A 20050-nucleotide genomic window follows, 5' to 3' on the forward strand; every position below is an offset into this window, starting at 1 on the left:
TTTCCCCCCAAATGAGACAGTATCCCCCAAGGTGCACCCCTCTGCGGGGCAGCGCGCCTCCATAGACCCCCGCAAATGGGGTGGTGCACCCCCCTAAAGGGGCTCCCTCCCTCCCTGGACTGTCCCCCCCAGGGCAGTGTCCCTGGGCCCCACCCCCCGGTGCCCGCACACCCCAAATGGGGCCGTGCCCCCCAGGAGCGGCTCCCCCCCCCGGAAGCGCCTCCCACGGCCCCGGTCCGGCCAGCAGCACCCCCGCCCCCCGGCCCGGAGCCCCGGGGCCACTGTTTGCCCAGCGGGGCCACTGGCAGCGCCCGGGGGCCAATCATTAACCGGGGTCAAGGACCAGCCCCGACCCCCCGGTGAGAGGCAGGGGGGGGGTCCAGCGCCAGGGGCTGCCCTGGCAGGTCACAGCAGAGGGACGGGGACAAGAGGGGGCACCCACAGCCCGCGGGACACGGGACAGGAGGGGCCACCCACAGCCTGCGGGACACGGGACAGGAGGGGCCACCCACAGCCCGCGGGACACGGGACAGGAGGGGGCATCCACAGCCCGCGGGACACGGGACAGGAGGGGGCACCCACAGCCCGCGGGACACGGGACAGGAGGGGGCATCCACAGCCCGCGGGACACGGGACAGGAGGGGGCACCCACAGCCTGCGGGACACGGGACAGGAGGGGGCATCCACAGCCCGCGGGACACGGGACAGGAGGGGGCATCCACAGCCCGCGGGACACGGGACAGGAGGGGGCACCCACAGCCCGCGGGACACGGGACAGGAGGGGGCATCCACAGCCCGCGGGACACGGGACAGGAGGGGGCATCCACAGCCCGCGGGACACGGCCCCGGCGCGGGGGGAAGTGTCCCCACCCCCAGTGTCACATCCCAAACCCGTGTCCCCATCCCCATGGGGTATATCCCCCCGCAGTGCCACCAGGCCCACCCCCTGTCCCAGTGGACGTGTCCCCACCCCTGTGCCCCCAGCCAGGGCTCGGCACTCATGGACCCACGGGTGTCCCCCCCGCTGGCCCAGCGCCAGGTCCACTGCAATGGCCCGTGGCTCTTGCGCCACCCCCAGTGCCACCCCCTGAGGTGTCCGGCCTTGACCAGAGCCAGCCCCCCGGGACAGAGGCAGCACTGACAGCCTGGGGACACAGAGGGGACGGCAGGAGGGCACAGGGCTGAACAGGGCCAGGAACGGCCCCCCACCCCCAGCTGTGGGGTGCTGATAACACCCCCGCGCAGGGCTGGGGTGCCAGCCCCACGGCACGTGGGGACACGTGGGGCTCTTATCAGCTGCCCCAGGCCCCGCTGCCACCCAGGGCAGGTGACAAGGGACAGGGCCCCCAAACACGCAGGCAGCACTGGCCTACGAAGGAAATCTTTATTATTATTGAGTCCGAGGTAGCAGCAGTGAGGGGGGGGCCGGGGGCTGCCCCCCAAACCCCCCCGGAATGGTTGGGCAGCGATGGAGGCAAAGCCGAACGCAGCACAGCCCGTGATGGGGGGAACGCCCCACAGGCCCCCCCGAAGGGGCAAGGACCAGCCCCAGTCCTTACCCAAGGAGGGATCACTGCCGGGGGTCTTAATTAAGTCGTTAAAAATAAGAGTGGCCACCCATAACTGCTAATCTACAGCTACAGCGCAGCAAGGGGGGCACCCCGGGGGGCGGGCAGAGCCTCAGCGCCGTCCCCCCCTCTAGGAACTGAGCGCCAAGACATTTATATTAAAATAAAGATACTTCAGTGACAACACTATGCAGAGCTGAGGAAGCCCCAGAGATGGCGCAGCCCCATGGCGCTGTGGGACGAGGCCCCGGCGGGGAGCGGGGAGCCCGGTGCCCTCACACGGTCAGCACGGCGAACTTGAAGACGGCCATGATGGCGGCACTGATGAGCCCCGAGATGGGCACGGTGACGAACCAGGCCATGAAGATGTTGCGGAAGAGGCGCCAGTCCACGGCCTTCCTGGAGCGCAGCCAGCCCACCGAGACCACCGAGCCCACCTGCGCGGGGAGGACACAGCTCAGCACCCCCGCCGCGGGGACAGCCACCCAGCTGCAGCCCTGGGGACCCCAGGCAGGGAGCCACGCGCTTGGAGCGGCTCCCATGGCCACTTGGCAAAGCCCCCGGCTCCATCAAAGGGGTTTTGTTCTCCCAGTGTCCCCTCATCCAGGGACACCCCCCCAGGCAGGGCAGGCGCTGTCACCCCACATTGAGATGCAAATGGCAGAGCTGGGAGCAGCGGGACAGCCAGCCGCCGGCTTTGGGACCTCCCGCGCAGCTCAGCTTTGTTAGCACCCGGATTTGCGGGCAGCCGAGCCTGCGCTGAGCCAGCGCCACCCGTCCCCAAACCTACCTTGCAGTGGGTGGTGCTGATGGGGAGCCCGACGTTGGAGGCGATCACCACCGTCAGCGCAGACGCCAGCTCGATGCTGAAGCCGCTGCAGAGACACAAAGTGTATGAGAACGCAGGCACCGGACCCCCCCGCACCGCCCAGCGTTCCAGCCCGGCCCAGCCTAAGCCAGACCTGGGATTGCTCCCCCGGGGTAGACCCTGCAACACGGGGGCAGCTCCTCGCTCAGCTCTCCAGCCCCCCAAAGTGACCCCCACACCCCAGCAAGGGATGCAGGGAGGTGTTATGGGGCCACACAGCCCCCAGCTCCATCACCCAAACAATAAAACCTCCAAGAGAACAGAGAGCAGCTCCAGGATCCAGCTCTAGGACTGCCTAAACCTGCCCCAAGCCAGACCTTACCTGGACGGCGTGATGGGAGTCAGGTCCTTCCCCATGGTCTGGATGACCCTCCGTCCCCAGACCCACAAGCCGGTGCAAATCCCCACACCTCCGTAGAGCAACAGCCAGATGGGAGTTGCCACCTTGGTGGCCACGTCACCCGTCTGGTAGACGAGGTAGAGGGCGACCAGGGGCCCGATGGCATTGCTGGAAGGGAAAGGAGAGGTGGGCTGCAGGCTCGGGGCAAAGCGGCCACCAAACCCCCCGATCCCGCTGCCCCAACTGACCTGACGTCGTTGCCGCCGTGAGCGAAGGAGCCAAAGCAGGCGGTGAGGATCTGCAGGAACTGGAAGAGCAGGGACACCTCGGCTTTGTCCTGGTCCTGCCACTCTTCCAGGGAGCCGCTGCTGCCCTTGCGGTCGCTGACGCCCATCTCCACCCGCGCCGTGTTCAGATCCACGTCGGCGGCCGGGTGGGCGTCCGCCACCGCGTTGCAGTAGCTGGTGTAACTGTCCATGCGGACCCTCTTCTTGGTGTCCGCCACGGGCCAGCTCAGCTTGTCCGCCTCCTCGGCATCCCGGGGGCGCAGGGAGTCCAGGGGCATGCCGCAGATGGCCATGGTGTACGAGGTGTAGCTGTTGTTCCGCCGCAGGGGTTTGTCCCCAGAGTCCCCCATGCAGTCCCCCATCTTGGCCAAGTGCAGCTTGTGCAGCAGCTCCTTGTAGAGACCGGAGTCCTTGTGCACCGTGTGGTACTGGTACTGCCCGCTGGAGCTCAGCTGGTGGCCCAGGGACTGGTTGAACTGGACCAGGTTGCCGTTGGGCAACCGCACAGCTCCTGCCAAGAGAGATGGTGGGGGGTTAGTACCTGGAATTGGGGGGGAGACACCCCAGCACCCCCATATTGAAGAATCGGGGGGGTGGTTTGTGTTGCAGGGACCATCCCAGCCCCCCCAGCTCCCCCTCGCCATGAGCAGGGACATCTTCACCAGCACAGGGTGCTCAGAGCCCCGTCCAGCCTGGCCTGGGATGTCTCAGGGATGGTTCAGCCACCACCTCTCTGGGCACCTGGGCCAGGCTCTCACCACCCTCAGGGCCAACAACCCCTTGCTCATGTCCGGCCTCACCGCTGTCAATGCTGGTTTCCTTCAGGTCAAGGCTGGGGACCGTCTCCTGCTCCGGGGTCTCCTCCAGATCCCCCAGGTTGAAGGACACTGTCCTCTCCTCCACCGCCGCCCGCTGCTGGGGCACAACCGGCCCCACGGCCCCACCAGGGCTCTTGGCATCGCCCAGGGCCACCTTGGGCTCCTCGTGCTCCTCCTTGGGGCCGACGTTCTTCTCCATCAAGGGGCTTTCCGAAGGACTGGATTTGATTTCTCCTGCGGGGGGAGGCGGCTGCCATCAAACCCCTTCCCACCACCAGGAACAAGCCCACACCCCTCACCACTCACATTTACGGCAGCTAAATCAACATTTACAGCTCCTCTCCTCCCCAATCCTGAACTTTGGAAACTTGGGCAGTCGCACCTTGTCCTGGGCGCAGCGGCCAGACCGTCACCAGCCAGCTCATCTCCTATATTTAGAGCCTCCACCCACGCCGGGTGTGGCGAGCACCATTATGGGGCTTTTACACCCACTTTTCCTACAGCTCTTTGAGCCCATCCCCATTCCCTGTGGCCACGGGATGCTCAGAACCTGAGTTTTTTGGGGGGGTTGTGACCCCTGAATTGATGCCCAGAAGCGAGCAGCTCACCAGCTCCGGCCCTCAGAGGGACTGGGCTCCTCTCCAGCTGCCACCGCCGGGTGACAAACGGTGACAAACCCAAACAGCCGCCACTTCCCACCTCCCCCGGGCCGCTTGGTTTCCTGTCCCGCCAAGCGCGGCCAGACCGGCGGCACCGAGCCCGTTACTCCCCCTCTACCGGGAAAAAAATCAATCATGTTTTTCTCTAGGTGAAAACATGAGGTCAGCGCCTTCACAAGTCCCCTTGTCACAAACACTCCCCAGCAGCTCCGCTGGCTGCCGTGCTGCCCGCCCCCCGGCCCGGCGTGGGCCCCCCAGCGATGCTCCGCCAGTTCAGCCCAAGCTCCAAGCAGCTGGAAGAACATCAAGGGCGGCCATAAGGCTGTTAGTCACAGCCCAGTTACACCAGCCCACAAGGACACTGCTTATCCCTTCATCTCCAAGATCCTTAAGCGCCCCGGACTGCACCCAAAATTTATATGCGAGACCACACACGAGCCGCCTGCGCTTTTGGGAGGCAGAACTCTGGGCTGCTCTTTTGGATGCCTTTCAATAGCTTTTTTTCTTTTTGCTACAGGAACAGGATTTCATCAGCTCACAGAGCTTCCAGCTTGTGATCCGCATCTGCCGGGCCAAAGATTGATCAGCAGCTACACGGAGGATTAAAGGTTACGCCGGTTAACAGGCGCGTTGTCTCCTTCCCTCTATTAACAATACTCCTCAGCCTGTTTTTAAGTATTGCTTGTTGCCCTGTGTGGCTTAAGGAGAGATCACCCTGAGACACCCACTGCACAACAGCTACTCCAAGGGGGTTATTTCGAGGTGGTTTAGGTCCCACCCGCCGCAATGTGCCCCAGTGACTCAGGGTTTGCAGAGCGGCTTAAGCAATAATGGGTGCTGAGGATCCCTGCTAATCACAGCCCTGCGGCTAATGAGCTCTCCCGCGGGGAAGAAAAGGAGTTGGTTAGTTCCCCGAAGGGCTATGAGGGTGAGAGGCGGTTACTTACGTTCGATCTTCTTCTTCATCCGCGGACACACAAAGAACCAGACGACAAGAGCACAGACAACAGCACTCCCCGCCGAAATGAGGAGGATACCCCACAGAGGAAGTTTGTCAAAGCCCAGCACTAGGAAATAAAACAACGGATCTTTGAAAACCCTCCGGGCAAAACCAACCCCCTCCTTGACGTACGACTTGTGCTTCTCCACGCGCGGGGATCCCATCGCCTGCGACGCCCCCGAGCTGCCGTGCCCGCCGGGAACCACCGCTGCCCGCGCCACGCACGGAAGCCCCTCCGGTTATCATTATCCCCATCAAAAGCTAATCAGCCCTCCAGGGACTGGAACGTGCCCTGAGCAGGGACCAGAGGCTCCTCACTTGCTGCAATGTCAAAGAAAAAAGAATGAAATAAAAAACAAGGCAAGCCCCCCAGCACGGCTGCAGCAGCGACAGTGACAGTGACAGCCCCATGTCCCGCTCGGGGGGACAGGCAGGACCGGGGTGCTCCTATGATCATTCTCCCGCTCCGCGGGTCCCTCTGGCTCAGGTTTCAAGGCACCCGAGCTGTTCCGTGACCCATTTCCAAGGATTCTCACATGCAGCGAGACTTTTGGCATTAAAGACGCCGCTCGCGGGATCAGGTGCTTGTGACTCCTGTGACCGCTCAGCTCCTGCGCCTGCTGCTGCAGGCAGCTCCTAACGCACCACCAGCGACACCACACACGTATCTCGCTAGTTTTCTTTAAGCCAAACCTGCCTGGCTGAAGGTTACAAACCCGCACTCGAGCACCAGCCCCACCGCAGCCAAAAACTCAGGGTAACACCAACCCGCTCTGCGGGGGTGAAGCGATACCGTGATTTCTGGAGCAGCCTGAGCGCTGCGTCGCACCCCCAGCGGGTTGGAAAGCCAAGGGAAGCTGACAGCCCTCCCCCAAAATGTTTTCCAGCCGCTGTTTACAGAGCGAAGCCCGCGGAGCCGAGCGCCCGCGACTCCTCCGCAACAGGAAAGCCGCGCTCAGACCGAAAAACAGCTCCCGAGTCACCCCGGGGTCACGGCAAAGCCACCGGCCCCCGTCCTGCCTCCGAGCTGGCCCCTGCGCGACAGCCAAACAACCACTGCCATTTGGCTTTTCCAACTCAAGCACAAACTCCTCTTCGCGGCAGGAGGTGCCAGCTCTTTTTTGCCAGGGATAATTAGTTTATTCTTAGGGAGGAGGTGACTCAGGAGGCACAAGCTCCATCCCTGCTCCCAGCACCGCTCCAGCAGCAGCTGGGTACCTGAGCTCTAGCACAGATAAGGGGATGGCACGTTACGTGCCAGGTCCTGTGGACTCTAAGGAGAAAGGTCTGGAGGGGTTTAGTTTGAGCAGGTCTCTTTGGTTGGGCAACTATAGCTCAGAGCTCAGCGCACGCTAGCCTGCCGCCTTCCGAAACCGGCACAGGCCAGCCGCCTTCTAGGAGATTTCAGCCCTGTAAAGCAAAAAAGGGGTAAATCGTGCATTTAATGGAGGTTTTGTAAAGAATTTTCAAATTAAGGTTGAAGTATTGAGGCGTACTTACGGGGCGCACCGGTGTACATGATGGAGAAGAGGTTGATGCCCACGGTGCAGGCGTAGAAGACGGGCAGAGCTCGCAGGCCATTGGGAACGGGATCCGCCTGCAAGACACGGGTGGGCGCTGCGGGAAACCGGAGCTTGGGGACCGCAGAGCAACGGCCCCTTCCCAAAAGGGGGTTTGTGCCCTCGGTTGCCAACAGCGGCTCCGGCGCCGCCAAGAGCTGGAGCTCCAGCGGCTTTCGGAGACTCACCACTGTGAGGCATCTCAGGGTGGTTTGGGGGGGCAGAGAAGAGGCAGAACATCCCGCAGACACCCCCAGGGCAGCACCAGCTGCGCGTCCCCCCATCCACGGGGTCCAAACCCCCAAACTGCACCCCGCCCCGCACGTGTTTTCCAGCTCCCCAGGCGCTTTCAAAACAAACCCACTTGTCAGAGAAAGCTTTTTACCTCTTTACAGTTGACTTGGACAAAATTAAAGAGCCTTGTTACTCCCAAAGCAGCTTATTTGACCACGTACCTGCCCTCAGCGAGCAGCAGGAGCACTTAATCTCCGCTGCTGCCCGGCAATGGGTACAAACACTGAGCAGGGGAGAGCAACCGGGCTGCTGGCGCTGGAACGGAGCGTGACGGGGCCGGTTACACAAGGTTACCCTGACAGCGGCGACGCCGAATTGTTTTAAAGGGCTGCTCGGTAGAAACCGGCAGCGATAAGATCTTAATGTCTCTTGGAGCAGGAATAGTTAGAGCTAAGAGCTGAAATAACCTGAGTTAACCTCAAACAGGCAGAAGATGCCGGGGTGCTCTGCACAGCTGGGCACTGCTGCTCTGCGCTCTAGGGTCACCGTCACCTCTGACGGACACGTTTTAAAGCTGCCACCTCCATTTCAAGCACCTTCGGGTGCCCCATCCCTCTCCCTGGGCTTTCAGACAGACCCCAACAGTGGGTGCACATCCCCAAAGGCAGCCTGAGCACCCCTTGGTTTCTCTGGGGCTCCAGATGGGAGGAAAATGTGCAGCTTCCACAGCACCAAGGACAATTGTGGCCCCCTTGGCTTCAAAAAAACCCCCGTGGTTGCTGGGTCACCACCCTGACACGCAGGATGACACAAGGGGAGGTCCAGGCTTGCAGCAGAAGCTTGGAAAAGCCCCACTTTTATCAATTCTGGGCTATTTCACTACTCGGAAGCTGCAGCTGTTTCTGCTGAGGGCAGGCAGGACACAGCTGGCCCAGATGTTTTGCAGGAGGTGAACAAAGCCTCCTCACCTCCCCGGCTCCGCTCTGCGGGGTTTTTGTGCCTGTGTTTTCCATCCCTTGAGCTCCTGATGAGCTCACCCGAGCATCAGCGCGAGGACTGGTGTGCCTGGAGAAGCTGGGGTGCGCACCAGCCAAGCGCCAGAGAACACCCGGGAGCCCCAAGGTGTCAGAAAACGGGGGTGACCAGCGCTCACCTTAGAGAGGATGAACCTCCGGACGAGGAAGAACAGGATCGCAGACATGATGCCCGAAAGGAGGGGCGAGATGAACCAGGACAACACTAGGAGAGAAGAGACGTGATGAGCAATGAGCATGGCGCTGCTGGAAGGAGAAACCCACGGGAAGGAGAAGCACCAGCACCGGGTGGTGACACGAGCTGGACTCACCGATCTTCAGCAGCTCAGACCACTTGACGCCCTCTTGCCCTTGGGCCACCAGCGAAAAGCCGATGGTCGCCCCGACGATGCAGTGGGTACCAGAAATAGGGAGCTTCAAGAACGAAGCCACCAGCTGCCACACAGCAGAGCCTGGGGGGTAAAAACGGAGAAGCTTGGTAAGAAAACCATCACCGGGGCATCTTGAGCTGCCCCCCCAAATTTTGACACCCCCTTGTTTCTCACCAAACATGGCGCTGATCGAACCGGCCATCAGCAGCTCCTGCGTGGCGTTGTACATCTCCACGTCGATCAGCCCCTTGCGGATGGTCTCGCTGACCTTGGCCCCCAGCAGGACGGAGCCCACGGTCTCGAAGACGCTGGCCAGGACGCAGGCCTGGCGCAGGGTCACCACCCCCGAGCCCACGGCCGTGCCGAAGGAGTTGGCCACGTCGTTGGCGCCCACGGAGAAGGCCAGGACGAAGGCAATGATGAAGCCCAGGATGAGCATCCAGAGGAAGCCCGCCATGGCGACGGGGGGCACCGCGGGGGTCGGGTCCATGATGCTGGGGTTGGGGGGGCGGGGCGTCAATAAATTAGGGATGAAGTTAATTAAATAAGGGACGGGGGGTGTCGCTATAGGGCACGGGGGGGCTGTGCCGTCCTAAAGCCCCGCCGGGGGCAGGGACCGGGGGCCGCATGTCGCGCCATGGCCTGGGCCGCTCTTCATCCTGCGAGAGAGACGGGGGAGGGGGATCAGCGTGGGGGGGTAGTACCGGATAACGGCCCTTCCCGCGCGCCGGTAACGGTCGCTCCCGCGCGCGCCACCGCCGCCATGTGTCCGCCCCGCCCCTGCACCCCTAGGCCGCCGCCGCCCAAGGGCACCGCTCACCGACAGGGCCGGGCCGCGCTGCGCTCGCCGGGAAAACCCGCTCCGTTCCGTTCCGCCCCGCTCCAGCCCGTGCCCGCTCCGCTCCGCTCCCCGCCGCCGCCGCCAACTGACGCCGCCGCCCGCCGCCTCCCGCGCTTTAACACCGCCCGCCGCCCCACGTGACCGCCGCCCCGCCTGACGCGCGCTACCGCCCGCGGCGCCCATTGGCCGGCTCGCCGGCGGGGGGGGCACGGCCGTGTCGCCATTGGGCAGCGCCGAGCACTGAGCCCCCCGGGCCCCGCCCCACCGGCTGCCGCGCCCCCGCGCGGGCAGCGCGCCCCGGCACCACGTGCGCGCTCGGAGGCGGCCCCGGCGGGACGGGGGGACCGGGCGGGACCGGCGGAGCGGCTGCGGCCCGGCCCGGCTTGGCCCCGCTTAGCTGCGTCCAGTTCGGTTTGGCCCGGCCTGGCTCAGCTCATCTCAGCCCGGCTCAGCTCGGCCTGGTCCAGTTCAGCTTGGCCGGGCTTGGCTTGGCCCATTTAGGTTTGGCTTGGCCCAGCCCGGCTCGGCTCAGCCCAGGTTGGCTCAACCCAGCCCAGTTTGACTCAGCCCACTTCGGCTCAGCCTGTTATGGCTCAGATCTGTTCCACTCAGCCCATCAGGGGTGTGGGCTTGGCCCTGGCACAGCTTGGCACAGCCTGGCACAGCCTGGCACGGGTGTGGGCTCAGCTCTGGCACAGTCCAGCACAGCTTTGGTCCGTGTGGGTCTGGCTCAGGTCTGGTACGGCACTGAGCTCAGCCCCAGCACAGCACCGGCTCAGGGGACATGGAGCCGCAGAGCACCGGGCTGGCACCACGGTGCAGCCCAGGGCTGCTCCAGCTCTGGATCGGTGTCACACACGGGCCTTGTGCCGGCACCAGCGCCCAGCAGCAGCACCAGCCTGGGGGCACCCAGCCCTGGGGGGGCACCCACCTCACCCCGGCACCAGGGCAGCCCAAGTTTCCGCGGTTCTGGGGACTGAAACCGGTTTGAACCAGGGCCACCCATGGCACCAGCACCCACAGTCAGGCGAGTGCGGTCTGGGGGGGTCCTTTGGGGTCCCAGGAGGTTTGTGCATCCACCAACCCCCCCAGGCTGGGTGACACAGCTTGGGGAGGGCCAGCCCTGCACGCTGCTGGTGCACAAGTACACGCGCAGCCCCCGTGTGCACACGCAGGTGCACACGTGTTTTCCTGGGGGGGTCAGGCACCGCTGCCTGTTCCTGCCTCGGGTGACCGTTGCCCAGCAGGAACTGCGGCTTGGCAGGCAGAGGGGGTGGCCCAGCCCCGGGACAGCGGGTCACCCCGGTCACCCTGGCGCAGGAAGCGGAGGTGTCCGGCCAGCACACGGGTCACCAGCTCAGTGCCGGCCAGGGCTGGGCCATCGTGGACCACCGCGTCACCGGTGACGTGGGTCTGCCGATGGCACCCGGTAGGGGGTGGGAAGTGGCCTTGACCCCCTGTCCTGCTGACCCATGTCACCAGGCCAGAGTCCACCCAGTGTCCCCTATAGCGCTATGTCCCCGGCCACACGCAGCACTGGGGATGCAGAGCCACAGCATGGCCTTGGGCATCACAGAATCGTTTTGGGTGGAAAAGCCCCTCGACATCGAGTCCACCCATAACCCACCCCCGGCACTGCCCCATGTCCTGAGAACCTCATGTCCATCTGTCCAGCCCTCCAGGGCTGGTGACTCCAGCACTGCCCTGGGCAGCCTGTTCCAATGCCCCACAGCCCTTTGGGGAAGAAATTGTTCCCACATCCAACCTCAACCTCCCCTGGGCAACTTGAGGCCGTTTCCTCTGCTCCTGGCGCTTGTTCCTGGGGAGCAGAGCCCGACCCCCCTGGCTCCAAGCTCCTTTCAGGCAGCTCAGAGATCAGAAGGTCTCCCCTCAGCTCCTGTTCTCCAGGCTGAACCTTGCACACGATGCACGAGGCTGTGCTGGACATACACGTCAAAATTTTATTTATTTTTCTATTGAAAACAGTGCTTATATACATTTTATGTATTTCTAAAAAGCTTGTAATTATGAAACAAGCTGGAGAAGTGGGCCCATGTGAACCTCATGAGGTCCAACCAGGCCAAGTGCCGTTGGGTATAGGGCAGCCCCTGGTATCGATCCAAGCTGGGGATGGAGCAGTGGAGCAGCCCTGCGGAGGACTTGGGGTGCTGGGGATGGAAGGTGGGATAGAGCCGGCAACGTGCACCTGCAGCCCAGAGGCCACCGGTATCTTGGGCCACATCACCAGCAGCGCGGGCAGCAGGTCGAGGGAGGGGATTCTTTGATTTTCTGTGCCACCCCATCATATTTACATCAGCACAGAAGCCAGTGGAGCACACGCGCGGGAGAGCCAGCAGACCCATCCCACCACGAGTCGCTCAGCGTTGCTCCGGAGGATACAAACTCAAATCCTCCAGCTCCGGCACCTCTGGCAAAGCCTTGTTTTTCCGGTAAAAAAAACGAGTCTCTTCCTCGGCCTCCAGGATTTCACTGAGGGATGACACCACCGTGTCGTGCTCCTGCAGCATCTCCGGGTAGCAGCTCCAGCCCCACTCTATGCGCTGCGAGCGCCGCACCGGGGTCACGAGTTTCACCTCCTGGCCTTCCTGCAGCTCCTTGGCCCTGCGGGGAGGACGAGAGCCTGGCGGCGAGTCCCGCGGAGGACAGGCAGGGTGCCCAATGCCCGCTCAGCCTTACCTGGACGCAGACTTAACCAGTAACTTGACAGAGCTGGGGAGGGTCCAGGACCCCCCCGCCATGCAGGGAGTCAATTCCACGTGCTGCCTCTTGCTCAGACAAGGTGTTTTAGGCTCCCAGGGAACGGGCTGCTCAGTATTTTCACCTGATGGGAGAAGAAAAGGGCAGAGTAGTTGCAGAGAGCGGCAGCTGGGGAGGCGTGAGGGGCTGGGGCAGCCCTGCCAGGGGAATCCTGCCCCGTTTTTGAGATGAGGATTCCAAACTTTCACAAGACTTGGTCTCCAAAGTCAACAAGGACATGGGGTGCTGGGACAGACTGGAAACCACACTGCTCCCCTGCCCACCCCCACATGCACGTTACCTTCTGATGTCTGGTATCCAGCCGTCAACACACCAAAGAGAAATTCTTTGAGCTCCTGGATGGGCTGCAGGGAAAGCAGAACAGAGGTGAGGACAGGTCTGGCTTGGGAACAGAGACCAGAGCTGCAAATCAATAGGAGAAAAGGTTTTTGGTGCATTGAGACACGCCATGCGGGAGACAGTGGCAAAAGGGTGGCAAAATTCCCCTTCTTGTTGAGAGAAGGGAACGGAGCTGGTGAGGGGCTGGAGCACAATGTGATGGAGCGGCTGAGGGACCTGGGGGTTCAGCTGGAGAACAGGAGCTGAGGGGAGACCTTCTGATCTCTGACCTGCCTGAAAGGAGCTTGGAGCCAGGGGGGTCGGGCTCTGCTCCCCAGGAACAAGCGCCAGGAGCAGAGGAAACGGCCTCAAGTTGCCCAGGGGAGGTTGAGGTTGGATGTGGGAACAATTTCTTCCCCAAAGGGCTGTGGGGCATTGGAACAGGCTGCCCAGGGCAGTGCTGGAGTCACCAGCCCTGGAGGGCTGGACAGACGGACATGAGGTTCTCAGGGACAAGGAGCAACGCTAGATTTAGGTTCAGTTTGGACTCCATGATCTGGAGGGTCTCTTCCAACCAAAATGGCTCCATGATTCCATGCGACAAAACAGGCCAGCCAGCTCTAAATGGCTTTTACGGCTTGTGCTGCTGAACTCATCCCAAAATCCAACTCCTGGATCTTGAGGGCACATCCTGGCACAGCGGCAGGGAACGGGGCAGCTCCCGGCGCCTCACTCACCACCGCACCGGCGCCGGCTGCCGCGTCGTACAACTCCTTCACGTCCAAAGGGCCGCTCCGGGCGAGCAGTTTTGCTTTGCAGATCCAGAACTTGGCGAATTTCTCTGCCTGGGGCAGCTGGGACAGCGTGGCAGAGACCTCCTGTGCCTGGCCACCCTGCGGGGACCGCGAGGTCCCGGAGAGAGCGGTCAGGTGTGCGCCGGGGCTGCTCTCAGCACGGAGCTGCTCTCCCAGCGCTCACCGGGAAAAGGAGAGTCCTAAGAGTTTGTTCTTTTTGCAAGTTTCCTATGTGACCGTGAACAGATAACAGCTTCCCTGTCTATTTTTTCCCTTGGTAGAATCCGTTTAGTCTTGCAGGGGGATGGGAGGGTCAGACTTCATGGCGCGGGCACTAACGGAGACACTGAACTCCAGAGCAGGGTTGGTGGTTGGCATTCCCAGAGGTGACACTTCGCAGCAGCTGCAATGGCCACCAAGGACCTACCCCAAGCTGCAAAGTCCACCAGGGACCCACGTCAAGCTGGTTCAATCAACCGGGGTTGCTGCTGCAGACTGTGCTGCTGGGTACCAGGACACCGGCAATGGCACATACGAACCCTGCGACCAAGTATTGCTCTGTTTACCCCATTAGCACATCTTGTGCGCCCCGGGCCGATCCGTAACTCCAGGAGGACTTTAACTTTTCCTACATGTGATGGGACCAGAGGAAACGGCCTCAAGTTGCGCCAGGGGAGGTTGAGGTTGGATGTGGGAACAATTTCTTCCCCAAAGGGCTGTGGGGCATTGGAACAGGCTGCCCAGGGCAGTGCTGGAGTCACCAGCCCTGGAGGGCTGGACAGACGGACATGAGGTTCTCAGGACATGGGGCAGTGCCGGGGGTGGGTTATGGGTGGACTCGGTGATCTCGAGGGGCTTTTCCAACCAAAACAATTCTGTGACCTATGATGCTCTGTGATTCTCACCTCCTCAACACGCTTCAGACACTCAGTTAATATGTTGTTGATCTTCTCCAGGGAGAGCTGCTCTGGTTCCTCCTGCTTCTCCAGTTGCTCTTGCTTCTTTTTCTCCTTGACATTTCTGCAGGGCAGCTTCACTGCAGTTTTCTGAAGCATCACCATAGGTGGCCGCTTGTACACCCTGCCTTTGGCTGCCACCCACGCCTCCAGCTCTTTCCTGTTAAAGGAGACCAAGAGGTCACTGTCACCACCCAACAGATCCCCAGCACTTGGAATTTCCCTCTGGCCACTTCAGCCGCTCTGGAATAACCAGTTCACGTGTCCTAAAAACGCATCCGAACTTTAGGCTGGGGAAAAAACCCCAAGTTTCAAGGTGCCTTGAAGATAAAATAGGAGAGTGGCCACACACTGCCCTCCAGCTTGCTGAAGCGGTGGGAGAGGAAGCCAGAGTATCCCCACATCTCATCCCCATCCTGTTTTCTGGGGCATCAAGCTCATTGCTAGAGGGACCCTGTTTCCAGCACTTTGATGCTGGTTCACCCACTTAAACTCTTCAAGCTCTGCTGTCCCCTGGATGCGAGGACAAAGTTGGCCAAGCTGCTGCTTACCTGCGGTTGGTGGCGCTGGGGGTCTTGGGAACACGTCCATCCTGAACTCCACTTGCCCATGGCAGCCTTGGCTTAAACCCTTCTCTTCTACTCCCAAAATTGCTGTTAATTGCCAGGGTTTCGGAGCCGTGTGTGCTGCGAGGCTGGTTTTGGGGGACTGGCACTCGAGGTGCTGCCGCGTGTCTGGGAGGCACCACCGTCACCTCCTTCCTAACAGCCTCCCCGTTCACCGCGGGGTTTTGGCATCGCACCGCACCACCCGCTTGTAGGCTGGACTTCGGGTTTAGGGCCTCCTGGGGTCTGCTGGAGGCCGGCGGCTTTGGGGGAGATCTTTGCAGCTGGGGGGGTCGGCTGCTGTGCTTAAGAGCTGCCCCTGGAACGGCGCCGAGCGGCTTTCTTACCGTGTCCGTTTTTTCCTGGTTTGCCCCTGATTTTTTATGTAGCAAATTAGTGGAAGCAGTAAATAACCGAGGGGGCTGCAACGGGTGAGTTTTGACGCTTGGTTTTTGTGATACGCTCTTTGAACTTGGCACGTTTTTCCAGAATTTATCCTGAATCGGCTTTTCCTCGGCCTGGTAGCTCTTAATTCTGTCCCTCGGGCCCGCGGCGGCTCCCAACATCGGCTGTTTCGGCCGCACCGCGGCCGCGCTCTGGGTCGTCCCCAGAGATTTGTGCCGAGCGGCACGTCCAGCGTGTTCTGTGGATTTGGCATCGCCCTGAGCGCCCTTCTCCGCATTTTTGGGAACGTCGTCCTTGTTCCTGTCAACCTGGAGGCACAAAGCAAAACCTCAGCCCCGAGGAGAGCTCAGCTGGGTCAAACCCTGATGTCCGAGGGATGTCTCCACAAAGGCACGTGGTGACAAAGCGCTTGTCAGCAGGACACCAACAAAACCCCCACCAGCAGCTGGGCAGAGGATGAGTCTCTCCCACTAATTTCCTCTGAAAAATAATGAGTTGACTTATTGCCAGCTATTTAGCAATCTGTTGGCTGCGCCCCATCGGGGTCAGGAACTCCCTGCCCCAGTTTGGGTGCTCAGGCTTCGCTTTGAGCATGAAATATAAAACTTAGACTCAAAAGATTTCTGCTTACCTGCTCTAGTTTAGAAATGGGTTCTGAGGGTTGATTCAGACGATTCGTCTGGTCCTTTAGAAAGGGTCTGTAGGAAGGCAAATAAGGTGTCAGGTTATTTAACAGCAAAGGTTCAGTATCTAAAACTCTGCTGGTTGTCTCCATCACAGCTTTTGGAAATCAAAGAGATGTCAGGGAAGTACCACGTAATATTAATTCTTTTACTTTCGAGTAGCAACAGAGAAGAAACACAAGACATTGACATCCAAGGTGGTTGTAACCTTAAGGCTTCCACCGACAGAGCAGCTCAGCGTTAGGGAAGATTAATGCCTGCGTGATTATCCTTCTGTAATGAGAAAGTCTGGAGAGTTGGGATATTGTCCTCTATTCTACACAAGTGCAGCGCCAAGCCAGAAAGAGAGATCATGAATCTTCTCTTTTCTACTATATTAGTGAGAAAGTTTCACAGAGACTCAGAAAATACCCAGAAGAGCCAATATCGACCAGCAGGAAATGCCAACACTCCTCCTGCTGCCGGTAACTCCACAGAGCGCTGGCGAGCCGGGAGTTCAGCTTTACCTCCAGGAATCGCTGCGTGATTTGGGTCAGAAGGGCCCTTTACAGATAATCTAGTGCAAGTATCCTCCTGACTTACTTTGCGCTGGAGCATTTCAGAGTTTCTCGGGCTGCTCGGTTGTGCTGGAGCCACCTCCTCTGCTCCTCTGGGAAGAGATGGGAGGGAAATTCAGCACAGGCACCACAATCTCAGCGTTTGGAGTGTCAATAAGAGTTTTATTTTACATTCTTCGACATCCACAGCTCTCCCCCGCTCCCCACACGAGCCTGGCGGGCGACGCTGTTCCCAGGATTTCCCAGAGTGTTTCCACACATGTGATGTTGCCCAGAGGGGGAGCAGATGGGAAAAGTGAGGAGTGTCTCAACATGGGAGAGATCAGACACCCCCAGTTTGGCATCTCATGGTAGGGACAGCCCCGTCCCCAGCGACTGTCACACCCCCAGGTGACAGCCCACACACCCCGGGGGCACCTCAGTCTGCCCCCAAACCTCCCCCTTTCCTTTGACGCTGCACCCCAAAACTACCACCGACCCCCCAGCACATCAACGGGCCCTCCCTGGGCGCCCCCAGACCTCCCCCAGCACAGCAGTGCCCTCGCTTCGTGGGCACCTCCCTGCACGGACACAACGGCCTCACCCCGCCAGCGCTCCCCAGAGTCCCAGCGCCCACCCCGCTCCCCCCGCCCACCCCCCAGGCCACGGCCACCCCCGCCCAGGGCCACCCAAACCCCTGTGGGATCAGCCCCTGTCACCACAGGGTCCCCACAGGTCGCTCCCAGCGGAGCGGCCGCAGCCCACAGGCTCTCCCGCCCCGCAGCAGCCGCTGTTCCCCGTCCCCTCCCGCCCCGCACGGCCCCGGGCGCTCCCCTCGCCCGCACCCCCACCCCCATGGGGCCCCCAGCTCCTCACCCGCCGCCCCCGCCCGCTCCATGTGCCGATCGCTCGGCCCCAGCGCGGCCGAGAGGCTCCGAGCACAGAGCGGCGGCGCCGCGCCCCGCGTCCTTCAAACCGGAGCGGCAAACGGTCGGGGCTCAGAGGGTGGGGCCAGCGGGCCAGGAGAGAGCTGTGATTGGCCAGAGGCGGCAAATGGGGCGGTGACAACGTGCCGGCTCCGCCAGTCCTATTCGCTGCGGGGGGAGGCGGGGGCGGGGCGGTGGGCGGGGCGATGGGCGGGGAGGTGGGCGGGGAGGTGGGCGGGGCGGTGGGCGGGGAGGAGGCGGGGCCTGGGGCGGGAAAGGAGGAGGCGGTGCCAGCGGCCGGTCCCGTTAGTTAAACTCGGTTCCGTCCATTAGCGTGTGCGGCGGCGCCGGCGCGGCTGAGGTGAGGTTCTCAGCGACCTGGGTTAGCGGTTGGACTCGATGAGCTTGAAGGGCTTTCCCAAGCAAAAAGATTCTCGGAACCAGCGGGATTTTCCCCTCCATAAACCCCCTCACACCAGGAACCCCTACAAGAGTAACGACCCGAGCAACGGCATCCTGAGAAACCTTTTATTTCCATCTCCATCATCAACAAATACCCGCATTCCCGATCACAAAACCCACAGTATTTCCAATGAAATGCATATAGGTTAAAGACAAGCAGTGGGCACAATAAATAAGTATAAAGGCACTGGCCAGACACAATAAATAAGGATAAATTGGGGCGACTCGGGCCCACGGGGCCCAGAGCTGCTATTTCACCTGAAATAGATGGGGAGAGAGGGGGGTCCCAGCTCGAGGGGGTTTGTACTCGGTACATACAGCCTGAAAACCGGTGACTGCCGGTTGTGTTGGGTTGGGCGCGGGGGCTCCTCAGTGCCCGCTCAGCGCGTAGGTGGCAATATTGACCTGGTCGGGCTTGTCAGTGATGCCGACGGGCTGGCGGGGCTGCAGGGACGTGCAGATGAACCAGCCGGGGAAGGCGGCCGACTCGAAGCGGGTCGTCCCCTCGGTCGGGCTGTCCAGGCGGTAGAAGATGAAGCGGGTCAGCTCCACACTCTCGATGTCCCTCCTGATGTCGGCTTCCTGCAAGTGAGGGGGTGGAAACGGGGCTCAGGGTGGGATGGCACCCCCCTAGTGCCGTGGGACGGAGCCGGTGGGACCCCCCACTCACCTCCAGCTGCAGCACGGGCTCAGCGCCGCTCAGCACACACGACATGTAGAGCTGGTAGCCCTTGATGCCCAAGGCCACCGGCACCCGCCCGCTCCCCAGGCCGTCCTGCGATGACCGGGGACGGTACAGAGCGATGTTGAGCTTCACTGCAGAGAGAAGGGACAGGTTAACAGGTGGTCCTGGGGCTGTGGGGTGGCTCCCAGGTGATCTCGGGACAAGGACGTCAGCTCAGGACTGTGTCCCCTCACCTTTCTGCCCAGCGGAGGGTCCCTGCAGGTGCAGAGCCACCAGCTGGGTGGGTGACTCCAGCACGAAGCACTTCTGGGCGATGTCGAGGATGTCGAAGGACTGGGAGCGGGTGTAGCGGTACACGGGCGCCCCGGCGTAGCTGCTCTCGATCCGGCTGAAGGAAATGGGCTCTGCGGGGACAGAGACGGTCAGGGGGACACCGAGACACATGGGTCCAAGTGCATCCTCCAAGAGCATCTCCTGGCTGGGATGACATCCCTGACACCATCCCCTCCTACCAAAAATATCATCCAGGAAGTCCCCAAGGTCACTGTCAGCAAAGTCCTTGTGCGCCGGTCGCTTCAGGAGCTTGCTGATGGCCACCATGAGGACAGCGGCGCGGCGAAAGGTCCTGGTGGGGTGTCCCTTGGTCGCCACCACCTGGATGTCCACCCCGGGCGATGTCACTTCCAAGTCCAGGCGGGGTTTCTGGGGAGGAAAGGGGACATGCAATGAGACCCCGGCTTCGCCATCACGGGGTCCCAGGGCCATTCCCACCGCCCCAGCGTTACCTTCTGCAGGCAGTGGCAGTTCGGGCCGTAAAACGTCTCTTCATTCAGGCTGGAAGGAAAGGAGAGATGGTGACGCCAGGGCCACTATGGGTGGCATTGCGTCCCCAGCATCCCCTCCGGCACAGCCACGCTTACCTGCTGCTCTCCAGTGTGTCCAAATCAGGGACAAACGCCATTTCCACTGCGAAAACCTGCGCAGAAACCTGCTGGTGCCTGTCGAGTGTTGCGGCGCTGGGCTGCCTGCTCCTGCCTGCTCCTGCCTGCTCCTGCCTGCGGCGTGGCTCGGGCGCGCTCTGGTCCGGCAGCGGCACAGCGGGTTTTCAAGAGCTGCTGGAAGGAAGCGCCGTCAGAGCGGGATTTCCACCTTTCGCAACACCCGGGTTCGCCCAGTTCCTCTAGCGAGATAGGGAGACATGGGGGCCTGGATGTCCCCACGCAGCACTGTGGGGCTGGGCATGGGGCAGAGCAGGGGGACGTTTGGGGTAAACATGTGGGGCAGAGCAGGGGGACGTTTGGGGCAGAGTAGGGGGATGTTTGG

The 20050-nt window shown here is 61.5% G+C and overlaps 3 protein-coding genes across 4 annotated transcripts; all 3 read right to left on the reverse strand.

Annotated features, from left to right (window-relative positions):
• Positions 1-1370: 1370 nt before the first annotated feature.
• SLC20A1 (solute carrier family 20 member 1) lies at positions 1371-9665 on the reverse strand. The gene is made up of 11 exons (XM_080360229.1): positions 9559-9665; positions 8913-9397; positions 8679-8819; positions 8487-8572; positions 7041-7137; positions 5488-5607; positions 3864-4115; positions 3025-3574; positions 2759-2944; positions 2359-2443; positions 1371-2005 (listed from the first exon to the last, which is right to left on the reverse strand). Exons 2-11 carry the CDS (start codon positions 9226-9228, stop codon positions 1844-1846), a joined length of 1995 nt encoding a protein of 664 aa, XP_080216355.1. The 5' UTR covers positions 9229-9397; positions 9559-9665; the 3' UTR covers positions 1371-1843.
• Positions 9666-11534: 1869 nt separating this feature from the next.
• Positions 11535-17609, reverse strand: CKAP2L (cytoskeleton associated protein 2 like). 2 transcript variants are annotated; one of them, XM_080360236.1, is made up of 9 exons: positions 17531-17609; positions 16701-16767; positions 16067-16133; positions 14977-15743; positions 14375-14585; positions 13413-13568; positions 12638-12701; positions 12277-12421; positions 11535-12201 (listed from the first exon to the last, which is right to left on the reverse strand). In XM_080360236.1, exons 1-9 carry the CDS (start codon positions 17550-17552, stop codon positions 11958-11960), a joined length of 1743 nt encoding a protein of 580 aa, XP_080216362.1. In that variant the 5' UTR covers positions 17553-17609; the 3' UTR covers positions 11535-11957. The 2 variants fall into 2 exon arrangements, with proteins under 2 accessions (XP_080216362.1, XP_080216363.1); XM_080360237.1 differs by having other exon boundaries at positions 11969-12220.
• Positions 17610-18411: 802 nt separating this feature from the next.
• On the reverse strand, positions 18412-19688 carry LOC308050274 (interleukin-1 receptor antagonist protein-like; the record flags this gene model as incomplete). Its single annotated transcript, XM_080360297.1, has 6 exons — positions 18412-18624; positions 18713-18858; positions 18961-19131; positions 19240-19429; positions 19513-19561; positions 19648-19688. 6 exons carry the CDS (start codon positions 19686-19688, stop codon positions 18412-18414), a joined length of 810 nt encoding a protein of 269 aa, XP_080216423.1.
• Positions 19689-20050: the final 362 nt, after the last annotated feature.

This window comes from Nesoenas mayeri (assembly GCF_963082525.1).
Source record: "Nesoenas mayeri genome assembly, chromosome: 27".
In the NCBI taxonomy this organism is placed as follows: domain Eukaryota; kingdom Metazoa; phylum Chordata; class Aves; order Columbiformes; family Columbidae; genus Nesoenas; species Nesoenas mayeri.